This window comes from Maniola jurtina, chromosome W (genome assembly GCF_905333055.1).
Source record: "Maniola jurtina chromosome W, ilManJurt1.1, whole genome shotgun sequence".
Classification (NCBI taxonomy): Eukaryota; Metazoa; Arthropoda; class Insecta; order Lepidoptera; family Nymphalidae; genus Maniola; species Maniola jurtina.
In genome coordinates, this window is record NC_060057.1 from 1,460,649 (window position 1) to 1,484,043 (window position 23,395).

The 23,395-nt window shown below is 39.3% G+C and overlaps 1 protein-coding gene across 3 annotated transcripts; it reads left to right on the forward strand.

Annotated features, from left to right (window-relative positions):
* Nucleotides 1–1,834: 1,834 nt before the first annotated feature.
* On the forward strand, nt 1,835–17,808 carry LOC123879961. 3 transcript variants are annotated; one of them, XM_045927815.1, is made up of 4 exons: nt 6,575–8,320; nt 8,397–8,426; nt 8,562–8,942; nt 15,161–17,808. In XM_045927815.1, exon 4 carries the CDS (start codon nt 16,084–16,086, stop codon nt 17,449–17,451), a length of 1,368 nt encoding a protein of 455 aa, XP_045783771.1. In that variant the 5' UTR covers nt 6,575–8,320; nt 8,397–8,426; nt 8,562–8,942; nt 15,161–16,083; the 3' UTR covers nt 17,452–17,808. The 3 variants fall into 3 exon arrangements, with proteins under 3 accessions (XP_045783770.1, XP_045783771.1, XP_045783772.1); XM_045927816.1 differs by lacking the exons at nt 6,575–8,320; nt 8,397–8,426; nt 8,562–8,942 and adding exons at nt 13,174–14,919; nt 14,996–15,025; XM_045927814.1 differs by lacking the exons at nt 6,575–8,320; nt 8,397–8,426; nt 15,161–17,808 and adding an exon at nt 1,835–2,343 and having other exon boundaries at nt 8,562–11,209.
* The last annotated feature ends 5,587 nt before the right edge of the window (nt 17,809–23,395 follow it).

Consider the following 23,395-nt stretch of genomic DNA (forward strand, 5'->3'; position numbering starts at 1 on the left):
CCGCTTCATAGAAGCCGAATCGCTCCGATGTTGCCAGCTTTGAGATATTTAACTTTTAAAATTGCGATTTTTCGTACCTCTAACTTAACGGCCGCCATGACAGCCGCCATCTTGAATTTTTAAAAACCACTCCCGTTTTGTCAAAATACAGGATAATTGTGGGCGAAACACGAAAAAATAATTATCCTCGACTTCTCCGTCTTGGATCAGTGGCGCCGCGGTTAGGGATCGAAAAATCAAAATTTTGAAAACACTACGGTTCGGCCGCCATCTTGTTTTTTCAATTTTTTCGACATTTCCCATTAATCGTTTACTATTTTCTTCAAATATTGCAAAATTCAACGAAATCGGTTGGAAAACAACGGAGCTGCAAAAATCACGTCGGCCGCCATCTTGTTTTTCCGAAATGTCATAATTTTTCCCCAGAGGGTTCCCGAAACCGAACACAACTCCCCCACATCACTATATCATTTTCCGTCTCCTTCTAGGAGAACAATTATGTCAATGAGTCAGTGAGTCAGTCAGTGGTAATTGAGCTATATATAGTATAATATGTTTTACTTTCATGAGTACTTAATTTTATTTATAAATAAAGAAAAATAATCCACCTAAATGATAGTTTTACATGACTATAATTTTATAAAACTATAACTTTTTTGGTTTGGATTTTTCTAATTTAAAAAATGCCAATTGAAACTTTGAATCTGTCACTTTGTTAGTTCAGGACCTCATCTTTAAAAAAAAATATATGTCTTTGTATGAATTGACCTAGTAACTTTTGATGTAGTGAATGTCAAAGATGAGACGAAACCCAAAATTCACTAATAGTCTTTTGATATTTCAGGCCATAAAATAAAAAATAAAAATAAATTGGGAAATATTTTCTTCCAATTTAATAAAACAGGAAATATTCTACAACGTAGTATGAATATATTTTACGTAAATGCAGTGTTTAACAAAATATGAAGCGGCAAAATGGCTTAAAAATGACCAAAGCCGTGTCAACGATCTTAAGCCAAAAAGTAAAACCAAGAACTCGTAAAAAGTATCCTCAAAAAAAAATCTTAAATATTTTGTGTGATTTCTGTGTATTGGTACCAAAAAGTAAGCTTCTTTGCGGTCTAGGTTTACTATATAAGAGTTTTTGGTCATTAACTTAATTGCAGTCCTAATATCTTCCATTTTGAAGTGACTTATATTTACAAACTTATTAAGCTTTTTTTTTTTTTTTAATTTAAAATAATACGTTTTTCACCGTTACTTTTAGGGACCAGAAAAATACCTTGAAACAAATTGGCCCTTACACGGTTCACATCTACGAATTGCTTGAGAAAAAATTAAACTCATTATTATTATTATTATTGGGAAGAGATATTTTTGGATAAGATGTTGGGTCCTGAATTGGTAATTCGGTGAATGGAATTTTATACCCAGAAATGCTATTAAGAACAGCTTCATCATTAGTAATATTTTTTCAAGCTCTCATGAAAAATTTTAAACGACCCGCATGTACCTGGGAACTTATCGTTTCTGCTTCGCCAGTGTAACGTTGTAACTTGTTCCCTAAAAATTAAATAAATATTTAACGCGGAATCCGCAAGTGCAGTGCGCGGACGGCTACCGAACCTACTCCTAGAAACTGGTTTTGCACACGGGCCGCGACGCGCGGCTGCCGGCGCGGCGCGCGCGCACTCACTCACTACACGGACTCGGCACCGACGGTTCGTTTTTCGATACAGAAACTGAAATAGCCGCACTACGCGTCCTTAAATTAACCCAACCTATTTAAAATTCAAGTGTGCTAGTGCTCCATAAGGACCCGCTGGGGTGAGTTCCAATAACTAAACTGTAAATAAACTGTTTTGTGTGCGCTGTAGTGTTGCCTTGCGGTCGCTGGACCGTAGACAACATGGCGGACGAGCAACTTGGCCTCTCCTCACACTACCCACTCTGGGGTTCCAGGTCCGCTGCATAGGCACTGAACTCAACGGCCCTCCTTCTACCTGGTGCAACGCTCTAACGCCGAGGAGCTGCCTCTGGAGCACGTCGTTAACCTGCCTGACGGAACCCCAGAAGGCCACGGACTTCCTCCTGGAGCAGGCCAGTCTCGTTTGTCCTAACTCATCTGCAGGGTGCGTGCGGTGGAAAAGACGATTAAAGGCAGGATCGACCCACACCCGGGACTTTTATTTAACTATTCCTGTGACGGCCTACCCCGTCACAGTGGCGCCCTTCCCGTGGTTCTTTATCCACCAATCCACCCTGTAGTCTTCTCACAACACTACAGATTCCGCACCGTCATTCTCAACAGTGTAAACGACGAGGTGTTGCAACAACGAACTGGTACGTACTCTCTAACGTATTACGCTTAAGCTATTTTGTGTTTTGCCTATTTTCGATTATAAACTGTTACGTGCATACCTATACCTATTTACTTGTGTTAAACTTACAAAATAAGTCTTATAAATTGTTAAATTGTCTCAGTTATGCACCGTATTGTAATTTAACTGTAATAACTACGTAACAGTTCGTAACTTACCTACCTAATTGATTGTGATAGTTTTACCTTCTTTTTCTTGTGCATTCGATCTCACGCGCTGACCACCCGCCATTATAAAATAAAATTATTGCTGTTACCCGCGCGGCGCTAATTATTGCCTATTGCCACCGAGTCGTACGTAGTAATTTTGTAAAAAACAGTTTACAGTATTATTATTTGTCAGAATATTTTATTAGACTAGTTTTATTATTCTTGTTTGCTTATACCATTATTCATTAATGTCATTTACGTATTAAAAATTGTAGTTAGCTCTTAATTATATGCACTTACTGTTGATTTTTTTTAAATTTTTGTTGCGCTTTTGCTGTATATTTTTTTTGTAAAAATGGGAACTCACCCTATCAAATATTTTCTTTTAAACAAAAATGAACTGTCTTACGAGGTCTTAATAAGAGGTGCAGAACCAGCTTCTACGGTGATCGAACTTAAAAAGCAAATCGCTAAACTAACGCCTTCGCTACCAAGCACTGATATTTTGGAGTCAGGTCTAGAACCGGCCGACGATCTTTCGGGAGCCGCTATTTCTTTAAAAGAGCTTGCAACGCGTGTAAAACAGCTAGAGGAAAAATATGATTATAGTCTTCACGAACGATCGCGCGCTTTATGCTATCATATCTACCATAGGTTGAAACGCATTGACGACTCGACGCCTAGCGCCACGGCCAAGGGAGTAAATAAAGACTTCAACGACTTGTACAATCGCTTAGCTACTATACAACGTCCTAGTACCCCCACGCCGAGTACATCTAGTGCAGGCCAACCTTTTTTCGAGAACACTACCTCGCCAGCTACGACAATAATAAATTGTGACCATCAGTTAGATCGAATTAGACCTAAATTTAATGGTGCAACTTGCGTCCGTGCATTCCTTACGGATGTAAAAGAATACGCATCTGTAAAGAATATAACAGCGGATCGCCTATTAGCTCAAGCGCCATTATTTTTCACGGGCAATGCCAAGCATTGGCACCGGAGCATACGCGATACAGTCAAAACTTGGGACGAGTTAGCTAAACTATTACTTAGAGATTTTACCAAGAAAGACTATGACTACCGACTATTAGCTGAAATCCGTAGCCGAACGCAGGGTGAATCGGAAGATATAATTATATACTTCTCCATAATGGCTGACTATTTTTCTAGACTTATAAAGCCTTTGTCAGAACAGGACAAACTTGAAATCTTACTACATAACATACGGCCGTGTTACGCCAACGTTTTAGCAGCTAACCCAGACAGTTTAAATTCGGTCGAAAAGTTACGTACCTTGTGCTTAAACTACGAAAGCGTACATGGAATGACAGCTCAATATAGGGATCCACCGCGTGTAACTCCTAATACACTAGCTCCTGACCTAGCTTTTGAACCTAAATCTAACCAAAACTCAAATAAACATTTTAACACACACAAACCTTTTGGCTCTAAATTCAATCACAACTACACAAAAAAATACTACACAACTAAAAATGAAAATAATACGCAACCAAAGTCCGTTAATGCCGTTGCAGAGGTCTCTAAACCTACACGTTTATCATGTCCTAGGTGTCGAACTAATGACCACACCCTAAGCCAGTGTAAGATGGAACGGTTTCCCATTTGTTTTAAATGTGGAAAGCAGGGAGTTAAGTTTCCTGACTGCACTGATTGCCTAGCTATAGGGAAATCTAATTCTAAAAATAAGTCAAAAAACTAGCTGTGCAAGATTGCTGCAATTCGAGCGCCTTACCTACTCGTAAACATAAAAACTATAACGAACAAGAGTGGAAGGATTGGTTAACTAAAATTAACATATTTTTTTCTAGCTACTCAATTGCATCAATCTTGGACAAAAAACCTAATAACGACATTCGCCCTTATGCAACTGTATATATAGGCGACATCTCCTTGCGTGGTTTATTGGACTCTGGGTCCGCTATTACAATTTTGGGCAAAGACTCTTATTTAAGATTATTAGAACTAGGGCTAACTCTAATACCGGACGATAACTCTAAATTATTCACTGCAGCCGGTGGCCAAAATTTAAAGTCTATTGGTTACATCTATTTACCTATAAAATTCGGAAGTCAATTCCATATTCTAAAAGCTTACATTATACCGTCTGTGACTAATTCATTAATACTAGGAATGGATTTTTGGCTTAAATTTAAAATATTTCCTAAATTTTCAAAATCTATACAGTTATCTGATAATACTGAATTTCATGTTTCTAGTGTGAATGAGACTAACGGGTTGTTACGTTCCTATCGTGACTTAAACGAATCACAACGTACTACTATGAATAACATAATAGAACAATTCCAAAATATTTCATCTGAGAAACTTGGTCTAGGTCGTACGAACTTGATTACTCATCATATAGATACTGGTAACTCACCACCTATCAGACAGCGTTATTATAGGATGTCTCCGGACAAGCAACGAATCCTAGGTGAAGAGCTAGACGAGATGTTACAACTAGGAGTAGTGGAACAGTGCGAAAGTCCCTGGTCTTCACCGGTTCTACTAACACCGAAAAAGGACGGAAAACTCAGGTTCTGTTTAGATAGCCGGAAACTGAATGCTATAACTAGAAAAGACGCATATAGATTGCCGTACGTCGCAGAAATACTAGACAACCTAAAAAACGCAAAATACCTATCTAGTATCGACTTATCCAAGGCCTTCTGGCAAATACCTATAGCTGAGGAAGACCGCGATAAAACTGCTTTTTACATCCCTAGTCGCGGTACATTCCGTTTTGTCACTATGCCGTTCGGGCTGACTAATGCGCCGGCGACTCAACAACGACTAGTTGATTTATTATTCTACGGCCCCGAGTTTGAAAATTCAGTCTTTGTTTTCGTCGATGATATTATAATAATCTCACCAGATTTTGATACCCACATACCTTTATTAATTAAAGTATACAAGAAACTGCAATCTGCGAACTTAACTATAAATCTGTCTAAATCGGTTTTCTTTCGCGAGGAACTTAAATATCTAGGGTATGTAGTTAACTCTAAAGGTTTGCATGTCGACCCTGGCAAGGTCGATGCAATTCTCAATTTTCCTACCCCTACTAATAAAAAAGAAGTCAAGAGATTCATCGGGACTGCTTCTTGGTACCGAAGATTCGTACCCAATTTTAGTTCCATTGCAGCACCACTAAATCAATTAACCTCATCTAGTAAAAAAGCTAAACCCTTCGTTTGGACGAAAGAAGCGGACGATGCATTCACTAAACTAAAAGAGTGTCTAATTTCAGCTCCTATTTTATCCTGCCCTGATTATAACCTACCATACGAAGTACATACCGACGCTAGTGACTACGGAGTTGGCGCGTTACTAACACAAACTATCGATGGCACTGAACACCCTATAGCTTACATGAGTAGGTCACTAACAGCTCCTGAACGGAACTACAGCATTACCGAGAGGGAAGCACTCGCTGTCTTGGTGGCTGTAGAACATTGGAGATGCTATCTTGAAAACGGTCAACAATTCACAGTTTATACGGACCACTCAGCTCTTAAATGGTTCTTAAATCTCAGTAACCCTACAGGACGCCTAGCTCGTTGGGGAGTCCGACTATCTTGTTTTAACTTCGTAATAAAGCATCGTCGCGGAACTGATAACATTATACCTGATGCTCTTTCACGTGCATGCCCTATAGCAGCTATAGATACGGATAATACATCGCTAGATGGTACTCATAGTTCCGATGAGTGGTACCTAAACATTTTTAACGGCTGTCAGAATTCGCCCACCTCATTTCCTAATTACATAGTTAAAAATAAACGTCTTTATCGATTCATGAAAGCTAAATGCATACTACATAAAGAATTTGAATGGAAGGAGGTAATACCTAAGGAACGACGCGATCAAATCCTTACTGAATGCCACTCTGAACCCACTGCCGGTCACTTCGGTGTATTTAAAACCTACAAACGCTTGACACTTCGATTCTATTGGCCTGGTATGTACGCGGATGTTGTTAACTTCGTCTCTAGCTGTGATATCTGCTTAGCCTACAAACAATCTACCCACGGCACTATAGGTAAAATGGGTAGACCTAAACAGGTTTCACGGCCCTTCCAGATGCTATCCATAGATTTTTTAGGTCCACTGCCGACTAGTAGAAAGCAACATAGTTACTTGTTAGTTGTAGTTTGCTGTTTTTCTAAATACACTATGTTGTTTCCTGTAAGGCGTGCAACCTCGGAATCTGTCATCCGGATTTTGGAAAATGATGTTTTCCTAGTCCATGGCATACCGCAGTTTATTCTCATGGATAATGCTTCTTATTTTAGTAGTAATGATTTAAACTCATTTTTCAATAAATATAAAATACCTAACATTCACTTCACACCTAAATACACACCTCAAGTAAACACGGTGGAACGATACAATAAAACTGTTATCACAAGCATAGCATCGTTCATTGAAAATGATCATAGAGCATGGGATGTTAACTTACCGAAAATTCAGTTCGCTATAAATAGTTCCGTGAACGAAACTACTAACTACACCCCAAATTTTTTAGTCTATGGCAGAGAACTAGTAGCTTGTGGTTCTCACTATACACACTCTGATGAAGCTGACGAGATTTCATTTCTTCCTAGGGACATTTACTGTGAAAATATAGGTCATCTTGCAAAAATATTTAATGACGTACAAAAATCACTATGGGAAGCTCATGTTAAAAATACTAAGCAATATAACCTGCGTAGGAAAGAAACTGAATTTAACGTCAACGACATAGTATGGAAACGAACCTATGTACAAAGTGATAAGGATCGTTACTTTAGTAAAAAACTAGCACCTAAATTTGTTAAATGTCGAATAGTTGCTAAACTATCTCCACTAGTGTACCAGCTACAGGATATGAACGGTCAAGATCTTGGTACCTGGCATGTAAAAGATTTTAAAGCATTTAAAAACCAATTAATAGTTTAGAATTAAAACAAAATGATAATAAAACAAACAATTTTAATTTATTAGCACTAATGGTATAAAATTAATAAATCATGCAAGTATCTTAAATACACTACTCTACTAATACTAACTTAATTAGTTATACAACATTATAACTATACAAATATTTACACTTTACATTAATTACACAAATTACACTTAAAACTAGTTATGTAAATATTTACTCAACTTATTACCAAACACACCTCAAACTTAAAATTAAATAAATAATATATTATAATTAAATTATGAATAATTGATCCTAAGCCTTAAATTAACTAATTATTGAATTTACTATTTACTTATGATACAACAAAGTACTTACCTGCTGATTATACTTTACCATCCATCCAACTTATCGATTGAATATTACAACAGCTACATGTGCAATATTCTCTGAATTACTGTCCTGAGTAGTTATACTAAATTATTATAATAATTACTCTGTATGTTAGTGTCTTACGTCATAACCATTACAGACTAGAAGACAATGTGAAAGAAATTCTGGAAGAGAGGTATGAAAGCGTGATTGTGGAAGTATGAATGTGAGGACAGTGTTCTCGAAGAGTGGAGTCAGTCGGATTTTTCGCATTAGGTACGAAAAATCCTACGTTTTTTGGCGGGGTACTGTAACGTTGTAACTTGTTCCCTAAAAATTAAATAAATATTTAACGCGGAACCCGCAAGTGCAGTGCGCGGACGGCTACCGAACCTACTCCTAGAAACTGGTTTTGCACACGGGCCGCGACGCGCGGCTGCCGGCGCGGCGCGCGCGCACTCACTCACTACACGGACTCGGCACCGACGGTTCGTTTTTCGATACAGAAACTGAAATAGCCGCACTACGCGTCCTTAAATTAACCCAACCTATTTAAAATTCAAGTGTGCTAGTGCTCCATAAGGACCCGCTGGGGTGAGTTCCAATAACTAAACTGTAAATAAACTGTTTTGTGTGCGCTGTAGTGTTGCCTTGCGGTCGCTGGACCGTAGACAACATGGCGGACGAGCAACTTGGCCTCTCCTCACACTACCCACTCTGGGGTTCCAGGTCCGCTGCATAGGCACTGAACTCAACGGCCCTCCTTCTACCTGGTGCAACGCTCTAACGCCGAGGAGCTGCCTCTGGAGCACGTCGTTAACCTGCCTGACGGAACCCCAGAAGGCCACGGACTTCCTCCTGGAGCAGGCCAGTCTCGTTTGTCCTAACTCATCTGCAGGGTGCGTGCGGTGGAAAAGACGATTAAAGGCAGGATCGACCCACACCCGGGACTTTTATTTAACTATTCCTGTGACGGCCTACCCCGTCACAGTGGCGCCCTTCCCGTGGTTCTTTATCCACCAATCCACCCTGTAGTCTTCTCACAACACTACAGATTCCGCACCGTCATTCTCAACAGTGTAAACGACGAGGTGTTGCAACAACGAACTGGTACGTACTCTCTAACGTATTACGCTTAAGCTATTTTGTGTTTTGCCTATTTTCGATTATAAACTGTTACGTGCATACCTATACCTATTTACTTGTGTTAAACTTACAAAATAAGTCTTATAAATTGTTAAATTGTCTCAGTTATGCACCGTATTGTAATTTAACTGTAATAACTACGTAACAGTTCGTAACTTACCTACCTAATTGATTGTGATAGTTTTACCTTCTTTTTCTTGTGCATTCGATCTCACGCGCTGACCACCCGCCATTATAAAATAAAATTATTGCTGTTACCCGCGCGGCGCTAATTATTGCCTATTGCCACCGAGTCGTACGTAGTAATTTTGTAAAAAACAGTTTACAGTATTATTATTTGTCAGAATATTTTATTAGACTAGTTTTATTATTCTTGTTTGCTTATACCATTATTCATTAATGTCATTTACGTATTAAAAATTGTAGTTAGCTCTTAATTATATGCACTTACTGTTGATTTTTTTTAAATTTTTGTTGCGCTTTTGCTGTATATTTTTTTTGTAAAAATGGGAACTCACCCTATCAAATATTTTCTTTTAAACAAAAATGAACTGTCTTACGAGGTCTTAATAAGAGGTGCAGAACCAGCTTCTACGGTGATCGAACTTAAAAAGCAAATCGCTAAACTAACGCCTTCGCTACCAAGCACTGATATTTTGGAGTCAGGTCTAGAACCGGCCGACGATCTTTCGGGAGCCGCTATTTCTTTAAAAGAGCTTGCAACGCGTGTAAAACAGCTAGAGGAAAAATATGATTATAGTCTTCACGAACGATCGCGCGCTTTATGCTATCATATCTACCATAGGTTGAAACGCATTGACGACTCGACGCCTAGCGCCACGGCCAAGGGAGTAAATAAAGACTTCAACGACTTGTACAATCGCTTAGCTACTATACAACGTCCTAGTACCCCCACGCCGAGTACATCTAGTGCAGGCCAACCTTTTTTCGAGAACACTACCTCGCCAGCTACGACAATAATAAATTGTGACCATCAGTTAGATCGAATTAGACCTAAATTTAATGGTGCAACTTGCGTCCGTGCATTCCTTACGGATGTAAAAGAATACGCATCTGTAAAGAATATAACAGCGGATCGCCTATTAGCTCAAGCGCCATTATTTTTCACGGGCAATGCCAAGCATTGGCACCGGAGCATACGCGATACAGTCAAAACTTGGGACGAGTTAGCTAAACTATTACTTAGAGATTTTACCAAGAAAGACTATGACTACCGACTATTAGCTGAAATCCGTAGCCGAACGCAGGGTGAATCGGAAGATATAATTATATACTTCTCCATAATGGCTGACTATTTTTCTAGACTTATAAAGCCTTTGTCAGAACAGGACAAACTTGAAATCTTACTACATAACATACGGCCGTGTTACGCCAACGTTTTAGCAGCTAACCCAGACAGTTTAAATTCGGTCGAAAAGTTACGTACCTTGTGCTTAAACTACGAAAGCGTACATGGAATGACAGCTCAATATAGGGATCCACCGCGTGTAACTCCTAATACACTAGCTCCTGACCTAGCTTTTGAACCTAAATCTAACCAAAACTCAAATAAACATTTTAACACACACAAACCTTTTGGCTCTAAATTCAATCACAACTACACAAAAAAATACTACACAACTAAAAATGAAAATAATACGCAACCAAAGTCCGTTAATGCCGTTGCAGAGGTCTCTAAACCTACACGTTTATCATGTCCTAGGTGTCGAACTAATGACCACACCCTAAGCCAGTGTAAGATGGAACGGTTTCCCATTTGTTTTAAATGTGGAAAGCAGGGAGTTAAGTTTCCTGACTGCACTGATTGCCTAGCTATAGGGAAATCTAATTCTAAAAATAAGTCAAAAAACTAGCTGTGCAAGATTGCTGCAATTCGAGCGCCTTACCTACTCGTAAACATAAAAACTATAACGAACAAGAGTGGAAGGATTGGTTAACTAAAATTAACATATTTTTTTCTAGCTACTCAATTGCATCAATCTTGGACAAAAAACCTAATAACGACATTCGCCCTTATGCAACTGTATATATAGGCGACATCTCCTTGCGTGGTTTATTGGACTCTGGGTCCGCTATTACAATTTTGGGCAAAGACTCTTATTTAAGATTATTAGAACTAGGGCTAACTCTAATACCGGACGATAACTCTAAATTATTCACTGCAGCCGGTGGCCAAAATTTAAAGTCTATTGGTTACATCTATTTACCTATAAAATTCGGAAGTCAATTCCATATTCTAAAAGCTTACATTATACCGTCTGTGACTAATTCATTAATACTAGGAATGGATTTTTGGCTTAAATTTAAAATATTTCCTAAATTTTCAAAATCTATACAGTTATCTGATAATACTGAATTTCATGTTTCTAGTGTGAATGAGACTAACGGGTTGTTACGTTCCTATCGTGACTTAAACGAATCACAACGTACTACTATGAATAACATAATAGAACAATTCCAAAATATTTCATCTGAGAAACTTGGTCTAGGTCGTACGAACTTGATTACTCATCATATAGATACTGGTAACTCACCACCTATCAGACAGCGTTATTATAGGATGTCTCCGGACAAGCAACGAATCCTAGGTGAAGAGCTAGACGAGATGTTACAACTAGGAGTAGTGGAACAGTGCGAAAGTCCCTGGTCTTCACCGGTTCTACTAACACCGAAAAAGGACGGAAAACTCAGGTTCTGTTTAGATAGCCGGAAACTGAATGCTATAACTAGAAAAGACGCATATAGATTGCCGTACGTCGCAGAAATACTAGACAACCTAAAAAACGCAAAATACCTATCTAGTATCGACTTATCCAAGGCCTTCTGGCAAATACCTATAGCTGAGGAAGACCGCGATAAAACTGCTTTTTACATCCCTAGTCGCGGTACATTCCGTTTTGTCACTATGCCGTTCGGGCTGACTAATGCGCCGGCGACTCAACAACGACTAGTTGATTTATTATTCTACGGCCCCGAGTTTGAAAATTCAGTCTTTGTTTTCGTCGATGATATTATAATAATCTCACCAGATTTTGATACCCACATACCTTTATTAATTAAAGTATACAAGAAACTGCAATCTGCGAACTTAACTATAAATCTGTCTAAATCGGTTTTCTTTCGCGAGGAACTTAAATATCTAGGGTATGTAGTTAACTCTAAAGGTTTGCATGTCGACCCTGGCAAGGTCGATGCAATTCTCAATTTTCCTACCCCTACTAATAAAAAAGAAGTCAAGAGATTCATCGGGACTGCTTCTTGGTACCGAAGATTCGTACCCAATTTTAGTTCCATTGCAGCACCACTAAATCAATTAACCTCATCTAGTAAAAAAGCTAAACCCTTCGTTTGGACGAAAGAAGCGGACGATGCATTCACTAAACTAAAAGAGTGTCTAATTTCAGCTCCTATTTTATCCTGCCCTGATTATAACCTACCATACGAAGTACATACCGACGCTAGTGACTACGGAGTTGGCGCGTTACTAACACAAACTATCGATGGCACTGAACACCCTATAGCTTACATGAGTAGGTCACTAACAGCTCCTGAACGGAACTACAGCATTACCGAGAGGGAAGCACTCGCTGTCTTGGTGGCTGTAGAACATTGGAGATGCTATCTTGAAAACGGTCAACAATTCACAGTTTATACGGACCACTCAGCTCTTAAATGGTTCTTAAATCTCAGTAACCCTACAGGACGCCTAGCTCGTTGGGGAGTCCGACTATCTTGTTTTAACTTCGTAATAAAGCATCGTCGCGGAACTGATAACATTATACCTGATGCTCTTTCACGTGCATGCCCTATAGCAGCTATAGATACGGATAATACATCGCTAGATGGTACTCATAGTTCCGATGAGTGGTACCTAAACATTTTTAACGGCTGTCAGAATTCGCCCACCTCATTTCCTAATTACATAGTTAAAAATAAACGTCTTTATCGATTCATGAAAGCTAAATGCATACTACATAAAGAATTTGAATGGAAGGAGGTAATACCTAAGGAACGACGCGATCAAATCCTTACTGAATGCCACTCTGAACCCACTGCCGGTCACTTCGGTGTATTTAAAACCTACAAACGCTTGACACTTCGATTCTATTGGCCTGGTATGTACGCGGATGTTGTTAACTTCGTCTCTAGCTGTGATATCTGCTTAGCCTACAAACAATCTACCCACGGCACTATAGGTAAAATGGGTAGACCTAAACAGGTTTCACGGCCCTTCCAGATGCTATCCATAGATTTTTTAGGTCCACTGCCGACTAGTAGAAAGCAACATAGTTACTTGTTAGTTGTAGTTTGCTGTTTTTCTAAATACACTATGTTGTTTCCTGTAAGGCGTGCAACCTCGGAATCTGTCATCCGGATTTTGGAAAATGATGTTTTCCTAGTCCATGGCATACCGCAGTTTATTCTCATGGATAATGCTTCTTATTTTAGTAGTAATGATTTAAACTCATTTTTCAATAAATATAAAATACCTAACATTCACTTCACACCTAAATACACACCTCAAGTAAACACGGTGGAACGATACAATAAAACTGTTATCACAAGCATAGCATCGTTCATTGAAAATGATCATAGAGCATGGGATGTTAACTTACCGAAAATTCAGTTCGCTATAAATAGTTCCGTGAACGAAACTACTAACTACACCCCAAATTTTTTAGTCTATGGCAGAGAACTAGTAGCTTGTGGTTCTCACTATACACACTCTGATGAAGCTGACGAGATTTCATTTCTTCCTAGGGACATTTACTGTGAAAATATAGGTCATCTTGCAAAAATATTTAATGACGTACAAAAATCACTATGGGAAGCTCATGTTAAAAATACTAAGCAATATAACCTGCGTAGGAAAGAAACTGAATTTAACGTCAACGACATAGTATGGAAACGAACCTATGTACAAAGTGATAAGGATCGTTACTTTAGTAAAAAACTAGCACCTAAATTTGTTAAATGTCGAATAGTTGCTAAACTATCTCCACTAGTGTACCAGCTACAGGATATGAACGGTCAAGATCTTGGTACCTGGCATGTAAAAGATTTTAAAGCATTTAAAAACCAATTAATAGTTTAGAATTAAAACAAAATGATAATAAAACAAACAATTTTAATTTATTAGCACTAATGGTATAAAATTAATAAATCATGCAAGTATCTTAAATACACTACTCTACTAATACTAACTTAATTAGTTATACAACATTATAACTATACAAATATTTACACTTTACATTAATTACACAAATTACACTTAAAACTAGTTATGTAAATATTTACTCAACTTATTACCAAACACACCTCAAACTTAAAATTAAATAAATAATATATTATAATTAAATTATGAATAATTGATCCTAAGCCTTAAATTAACTAATTATTGAATTTACTATTTACTTATGATACAACAAAGTACTTACCTGCTGATTATACTTTACCATCCATCCAACTTATCGATTGAATATTACAACAGCTACATGTGCAATATTCTCTGAATTACTGTCCTGAGTAGTTATACTAAATTATTATAATAATTACTCTGTATGTTAGTGTCTTACGTCATAACCATTACAGACTAGAAGACAATGTGAAAGAAATTCTGGAAGAGAGGTATGAAAGCGTGATTGTGGAAGTATGAATGTGAGGACAGTGTTCTCGAAGAGTGGAGTCAGTCGGATTTTTCGCATTAGGTACGAAAAATCCTACGTTTTTTGGCGGGGTACTGTAACGTTGTAACTTGTTCCCTAAAAATTAAATAAATATTTAACGCGGAACCCGCAAGTGCAGTGCGCGGACGGCTACCGAACCTACTCCTAGAAACTGGTTTTGCACACGGGCCGCGACGCGCGGCTGCCGGCGCGGCGCGCGCGCACTCACTCACTACACGGACTCGGCACCGACGGTTCGTTTTTCGATACAGAAACTGAAATAGCCGCACTACGCGTCCTTAAATTAACCCAACCTATTTAAAATTCAAGTGTGCTAGTGCTCCATAAGGACCCGCTGGGGTGAGTTCCAATAACTAAACTGTAAATAAACTGTTTTGTGTGCGCTGTAGTGTTGCCTTGCGGTCGCTGGACCGTAGACAACATGGCGGACGAGCAACTTGGCCTCTCCTCACACTACCCACTCTGGGGTTCCAGGTCCGCTGCATAGGCACTGAACTCAACGGCCCTCCTTCTACCTGGTGCAACGCTCTAACGCCGAGGAGCTGCCTCTGGAGCACGTCGTTAACCTGCCTGACGGAACCCCAGAAGGCCACGGACTTCCTCCTGGAGCAGGCCAGTCTCGTTTGTCCTAACTCATCTGCAGGGTGCGTGCGGTGGAAAAGACGATTAAAGGCAGGATCGACCCACACCCGGGACTTTTATTTAACTATTCCTGTGACGGCCTACCCCGTCACAGTGGCGCCCTTCCCGTGGTTCTTTATCCACCAATCCACCCTGTAGTCTTCTCACAACACTACAGATTCCGCACCGTCATTCTCAACAGTGTAAACGACGAGGTGTTGCAACAACGAACTGGTACGTACTCTCTAACGTATTACGCTTAAGCTATTTTGTGTTTTGCCTATTTTCGATTATAAACTGTTACGTGCATACCTATACCTATTTACTTGTGTTAAACTTACAAAATAAGTCTTATAAATTGTTAAATTGTCTCAGTTATGCACCGTATTGTAATTTAACTGTAATAACTACGTAACAGTTCGTAACTTACCTACCTAATTGATTGTGATAGTTTTACCTTCTTTTTCTTGTGCATTCGATCTCACGCGCTGACCACCCGCCATTATAAAATAAAATTATTGCTGTTACCCGCGCGGCGCTAATTATTGCCTATTGCCACCGAGTCGTACGTAGTAATTTTGTAAAAAACAGTTTACAGTATTATTATTTGTCAGAATATTTTATTAGACTAGTTTTATTATTCTTGTTTGCTTATACCATTATTCATTAATGTCATTTACGTATTAAAAATTGTAGTTAGCTCTTAATTATATGCACTTACTGTTGATTTTTTTTAAATTTTTGTTGCGCTTTTGCTGTATATTTTTTTTGTAAAAATGGGAACTCACCCTATCAAATATTTTCTTTTAAACAAAAATGAACTGTCTTACGAGGTCTTAATAAGAGGTGCAGAACCAGCTTCTACGGTGATCGAACTTAAAAAGCAAATCGCTAAACTAACGCCTTCGCTACCAAGCACTGATATTTTGGAGTCAGGTCTAGAACCGGCCGACGATCTTTCGGGAGCCGCTATTTCTTTAAAAGAGCTTGCAACGCGTGTAAAACAGCTAGAGGAAAAATATGATTATAGTCTTCACGAACGATCGCGCGCTTTATGCTATCATATCTACCATAGGTTGAAACGCATTGACGACTCGACGCCTAGCGCCACGGCCAAGGGAGTAAATAAAGACTTCAACGACTTGTACAATCGCTTAGCTACTATACAACGTCCTAGTACCCCCACGCCGAGTACATCTAGTGCAGGCCAACCTTTTTTCGAGAACACTACCTCGCCAGCTACGACAATAATAAATTGTGACCATCAGTTAGATCGAATTAGACCTAAATTTAATGGTGCAACTTGCGTCCGTGCATTCCTTACGGATGTAAAAGAATACGCATCTGTAAAGAATATAACAGCGGATCGCCTATTAGCTCAAGCGCCATTATTTTTCACGGGCAATGCCAAGCATTGGCACCGGAGCATACGCGATACAGTCAAAACTTGGGACGAGTTAGCTAAACTATTACTTAGAGATTTTACCAAGAAAGACTATGACTACCGACTATTAGCTGAAATCCGTAGCCGAACGCAGGGTGAATCGGAAGATATAATTATATACTTCTCCATAATGGCTGACTATTTTTCTAGACTTATAAAGCCTTTGTCAGAACAGGACAAACTTGAAATCTTACTACATAACATACGGCCGTGTTACGCCAACGTTTTAGCAGCTAACCCAGACAGTTTAAATTCGGTCGAAAAGTTACGTACCTTGTGCTTAAACTACGAAAGCGTACATGGAATGACAGCTCAATATAGGGATCCACCGCGTGTAACTCCTAATACACTAGCTCCTGACCTAGCTTTTGAACCTAAATCTAACCAAAACTCAAATAAACATTTTAACACACACAAACCTTTTGGCTCTAAATTCAATCACAACTACACAAAAAAATACTACACAACTAAAAATGAAAATAATACGCAACCAAAGTCCGTTAATGCCGTTGCAGAGGTCTCTAAACCTACACGTTTATCATGTCCTAGGTGTCGAACTAATGACCACACCCTAAGCCAGTGTAAGATGGAACGGTTTCCCATTTGTTTTAAATGTGGAAAGCAGGGAGTTAAGTTTCCTGACTGCACTGATTGCCTAGCTATAGGGAAATCTAATTCTAAAAATAAGTCAAAAAACTAGCTGTGCAAGATTGCTGCAATTCGAGCGCCTTACCTACTCGTAAACATAAAAACTATAACGAACAAGAGTGGAAGGATTGGTTAACTAAAATTAACATATTTTTTTCTAGCTACTCAATTGCATCAATCTTGGACAAAAAACCTAATAACGACATTCGCCCTTATGCAACTGTATATATAGGCGACATCTCCTTGCGTGGTTTATTGGACTCTGGGTCCGCTATTACAATTTTGGGCAAAGACTCTTATTTAAGATTATTAGAACTAGGGCTAACTCTAATACCGGACGATAACTCTAAATTATTCACTGCAGCCGGTGGCCAAAATTTAAAGTCTATTGGTTACATCTATTTACCTATAAAATTCGGAAGTCAATTCCATATTCTAAAAGCTTACATTATACCGTCTGTGACTAATTCATTAATACTAGGAATGGATTTTTGGCTTAAATTTAAAATATTTCCTAAATTTTCAAAATCTATACAGTTATCTGATAATACTGAATTTCATGTTTCTAGTGTGAATGAGACTAACGGGTTGTTACGTTCCTATCGTGACTTAAACGAATCACAACGTACTACTATGAATAACATAATAGAACAATTCCAAAATATTTCATCTGAGAAACTTGGTCTAGGTCGTACGAACTTGATTACTCATCATATAGATACTGGTAACTCACCACCTATCAGACAGCGTTATTATAGGATGTCTCCGGACAAGCAACGAATCCTAGGTGAAGAGCTAGACGAGATGTTACAACTAGGAGTAGTGGAACAGTGCGAAAGTCCCTGGTCTTCACCGGTTCTACTAACACCGAAAAAGGACGGAAAACTCAGGTTCTGTTTAGATAGCCGGAAACTGAATGCTATAACTAGAAAAGACGCATATAGATTGCCGTACGTCGCAGAAATACTAGACAACCTAAAAAACGCAAAATACCTATCTAGTATCGACTTATCCAAGGCCTTCTGGCAAATACCTATAGCTGAGGAAGACCGCGATAAAACTGCTTTTTACATCCCTAGTCGCGGTACATTCCGTTTTGTCACTATGCCGTTCGGGCTGACTAATGCGCCGGCGACTCAACAACGACTAGTTGATTTATTATTCTACGGCCCCGAGTTTGAAAATTCAGTCTTTGTTTTCGTCGATGATATTATAATAATCTCACCAGATTTTGATACCCACATACCTTTATTAATTAAAGTATACAAGAAACTGCAATCTGCGAACTTAACTATAAATCTGTCTAAATCGGTTTTCTTTCGCGAGGAACTTAAATATCTAGGGTATGTAGTTAACTCTAAAGGTTTGCATGTCGACCCTGGCAAGGTCGATGCAATTCTCAATTTTCCTACCCCTACTAATAAAAAAGAAGTCAAGAGATTCATCGGGACTGCTTCTTGGTACCGAAGATTCGTACCCAATTTTAGTTCCATTGCAGCACCACTAAATCAATTAACCTCATCTAGTAAAAAAGCTAAACCCTTCGTTTGGACGAAAGAAGCGGACGATGCATTCACTAAACTAAAAGAGTGTCTAATTTCAGCTCCTATTTTATCCTGCCCTGATTATAACCTACCATACGAAGTACATACCGACGCTAGTGACTACGGAGTTGGCGCGTTACTAACACAAACTATCGATGGCACTGAACACCCTATAGCTTACATGAGTAGGTCACTAACAGCTCCTGAACGGAACTACAGCATTACCGAGAGGGAAGCACTCGCTGTCTTGGTGGCTGTAGAACATTGGAGATGCTATCTTGAAAACGGTCAACAATTCACAGTTTATACGGACCACTCAGCTCTTAAATGGTTCTTAAATCTCAGTAACCCTACAGGACGCCTAGCTCGTTGGGGAGTCCGACTATCTTGTTTTAACTTCGTAATAAAGCATCGTCGCGGAACTGATAACATTATACCTGATGCTCTTTCACGTGCATGCCCTATAGCAGCTATAGATACGGATAATACATCGCTAGATGGTACTCATAGTTCCGATGAGTGGTACCTAAACATTTTTAACGGCTGTCAGAATTCGCCCACCTCATTTCCTAATTACATAGTTAAAAATAAACGTCTTTATCGATTCATGAAAGCTAAATGCATACTACATAAAGAATTTGAATGGAAGGAGGTAATACCTAAGGAACGACGCGATCAAATCCTTACTGAATGCCACTCTGAACCCACTGCCGGTCACTTCGGTGTATTTAAAACCTACAAACGCTTGACACTTCGATTCTATTGGCCTGGTATGTACGCGGATGTTGTTAACTTCGTCTCTAGCTGTGATATCTGCTTAGCCTACAAACAATCTACCCACGGCACTATAGGTAAAATGGGTAGACCTAAACAGGTTTCACGGCCCTTCCAGATGCTATCCATAGATTTTTTAGGTCCACTGCCGACTAGTAGAAAGCAACATAGTTACTTGTTAGTTGTAGTTTGCTGTTTTTCTAAATACACTATGTTGTTTCCTGTAAGGCGTGCAACCTCGGAATCTGTCATCCGGATTTTGGAAAATGATGTTTTCCTAGTCCATGGCATACCGCAGTTTATTCTCATGGATAATGCTTCTTATTTTAGTAGTAATGATTTAAACTCATTTTTCAATAAATATAAAATACCTAACATTCACTTCACACCTAAATACACACCTCAAGTAAACACGGTGGAACGATACAATAAAACTGTTATCACAAGCATAGCATCGTTCATTGAAAATGATCATAGAGCATGGGATGTTAACTTACCGAAAATTCAGTTCGCTATAAATAGTTCCGTGAACGAAACTACTAACTACACCCCAAATTTTTTAGTCTATGGCAGAGAACTAGTAGCTTGTGGTTCTCACTATACACACTCTGATGAAGCTGACGAGATTTCATTTCTTCCTAGGGACATTTACTGTGAAAATATAGGTCATCTTGCAAAAATATTTAATGACGTACAAAAATCACTATGGGAAGCTCATGTTAAAAATACTAAGCAATATAACCTGCGTAGGAAAGAAACTGAATTTAACGTCAACGACATAGTATGGAAACGAACCTATGTACAAAGTGATAAGGATCGTTACTTTAGTAAAAAACTAGCACCTAAATTTGTTAAATGTCGAATAGTTGCTAAACTATCTCCACTAGTGTACCAGCTACAGGATATGAACGGTCAAGATCTTGGTACCTGGCATGTAAAAGATTTTAAAGCATTTAAAAACCAATTAATAGTTTAGAATTAAAACAAAATGATAATAAAACAAACAATTTTAATTTATTAGCACTAATGGTATAAAATTAATAAATCATGCAAGTATCTTAAATACACTACTCTACTAATACTAACTTAATTAGTTATACAACATTATAACTATACAAATATTTACACTTTACATTAATTACACAAATTACACTTAAAACTAGTTATGTAAATATTTACTCAACTTATTACCAAACACACCTCAAACTTAAAATTAAATAAATAATATATTATAATTAAATTATGAATAATTGATCCTAAGCCTTAAATTAACTAATTATTGAATTTACTATTTACTTATGATACAACAAAGTACTTACCTGCTGATTATACTTTACCATCCATCCAACTTATCGATTGAATATTACAACAGCTACATGTGCAATATTCTCTGAATTACTGTCCTGAGTAGTTATACTAAATTATTATAATAATTACTCTGTATGTTAGTGTCTTACGTCATAACCATTACAGACTAGAAGACAATGTGAAAGAAATTCTGGAAGAGAGGTATGAAAGCGTGATTGTGGAAGTATGAATGTGAGGACAGTGTTCTCGAAGAGTGGAGTCAGTCGGATTTTTCGCATTAGGTACGAAAAATCCTACGTTTTTTGGCGGGGTACTGTAACGTTGTAACTTGTTCCCTAAAAATTAAATAAATATTTAACGCGGAACCCGCAAGTGCAGTGCGCGGACGGCTACCGAACCTACTCCTAGAAACTGGTTTTGCACACGGGCCGCGACGCGCGGCTGCCGGCGCGGCGCGCGCGCACTCACTCACTACACGGACTCGGCACCGACGGTTCGTTTTTCGATACAGAAACTGAAATAGCCGCACTACGCGTCCTTAAATTAACCCAACCTATTTAAAATTCAAGTGTGCTAGTGCTCCATAAGGACCCGCTGGGGTGAGTTCCAATAACTAAACTGTAAATAAACTGTTTTGTGTGCGCTGTAGTGTTGCCTTGCGGTCGCTGGACCGTAGACAACATGGCGGACGAGCAACTTGGCCTCTCCTCACACTACCCACTCTGGGGTTCCAGGTCCGCTGCATAGGCACTGAACTCAACGGCCCTCCTTCTACCTGGTGCAACGCTCTAACGCCGAGGAGCTGCCTCTGGAGCACGTCGTTAACCTGCCTGACGGAACCCCAGAAGGCCACGGACTTCCTCCTGGAGCAGGCCAGTCTCGTTTGTCCTAACTCATCTGCAGGGTGCGTGCGGTGGAAAAGACGATTAAAGGCAGGATCGACCCACACCCGGGACTTTTATTTAACTATTCCTGTGACGGCCTACCCCGTCACACCAGCCACGACTGCTTGTGACGTCGAGACGTCGATGGTGGCGGCGTTGACGCTCGCTGCCCGCTGCGAACCGGCTGTGGTTGGTACGCTGTTGAACGGCGCTGGTAAACTTGCGTCGGCGTGAACGGCGTGAATTTGGCCCCCCTGCCGCGGGTCGGCTGACGTCCGCCGCGGTAGTTCGAGTGTGTACGCGGCAGGGAGGGCTTGAAGTTTAAATCACTTGATGTGGCTGAAGATTGGATAAGTTTCCCCGTCTTCTGGATGCCCCGTGAAGACTTGATGAAATCAACCAATTTTTCTGTCGACCATAGGCGTCACGAGTGAGCGTCTGGTTTCAGATTCTAAATAATGGGAGTCAGCAATCAATTTACCCGCATCTGCAAGATTTTTCAGAATCGCCGGTGTGTTTAGTCAGCATGTCCGACATTGTCTTGCTGAGTACTGTAAAAGCACATGCCAGCTGGTTTTGCTTTTTTAAAACACGGGAATCTCTATTCCGGGCCGACTCTGTTAGCATTGCGCTATTTTCTGGATTGAGCACGGAGGGCTTCAGCAGGGGACAGATTTTTGGAAATAAGCATTTTTTTATTTTTTTTAATAATTCGCCCCTTACCTCCTTTTTTAGTCCCTCTTTAAGGAGGCTCTCGAAATCCCCTAAAGCGAGTAAAAGTTCTAGTCGGCACTAGGGGGTGCATTTGTAACCTCTGTCAAATCGGGTACTGTATGTAGATGCTGCCACCGCCGCAGGTGGTGATGGCGGGGGCTCCACGCCCCATACTTCTGGCTCAATCGAGTCAGCCCTGTGTGGAATTTCCACGACAGAAGGTAGCGGTCGTGCTGTTGGTTGCGGGGACCGGGGAAAGTTGAAAAGATAAATAAATAAAAGAAGGGTTAATATCTCGTATTAACTCATAATATATTGCTATTGGTCAATATCTCGTATTGACTCGAAGCCGTTTTGTTTTTTTTTTTTTTTTGTTTTTTTTTTTTTTTTAAATCTACGGTCTAATATCACGTAGTAGATCAGAGATATAATTGCTATAAGTAGCCAAGAAATAGCCAGCATGGAAACAAAAAGAATAACTTTTTCGTACATACCTTCACTATCCGATCCGTAATGCTGGCGTCGTAATTTTTCTTCATATTTTCTAATCTTTTTACGCCATTTTTTTTCCTTATGCTATGCTTATGCACAGTGCTATATGCCTTCTTTTCGGCATGGTAATTAACTTGAGAAATATTTTATTTTTTTATTATTTTTATTATCTTTTACTACGTGCGGTAGTCGCGCGCGCACGAAAACGAATGACGCCTGTAGCCGGCATGGCTGCTATGAAAGTAGGGAGCATGCTATCTCTTTCTTTCTTATATAGCTA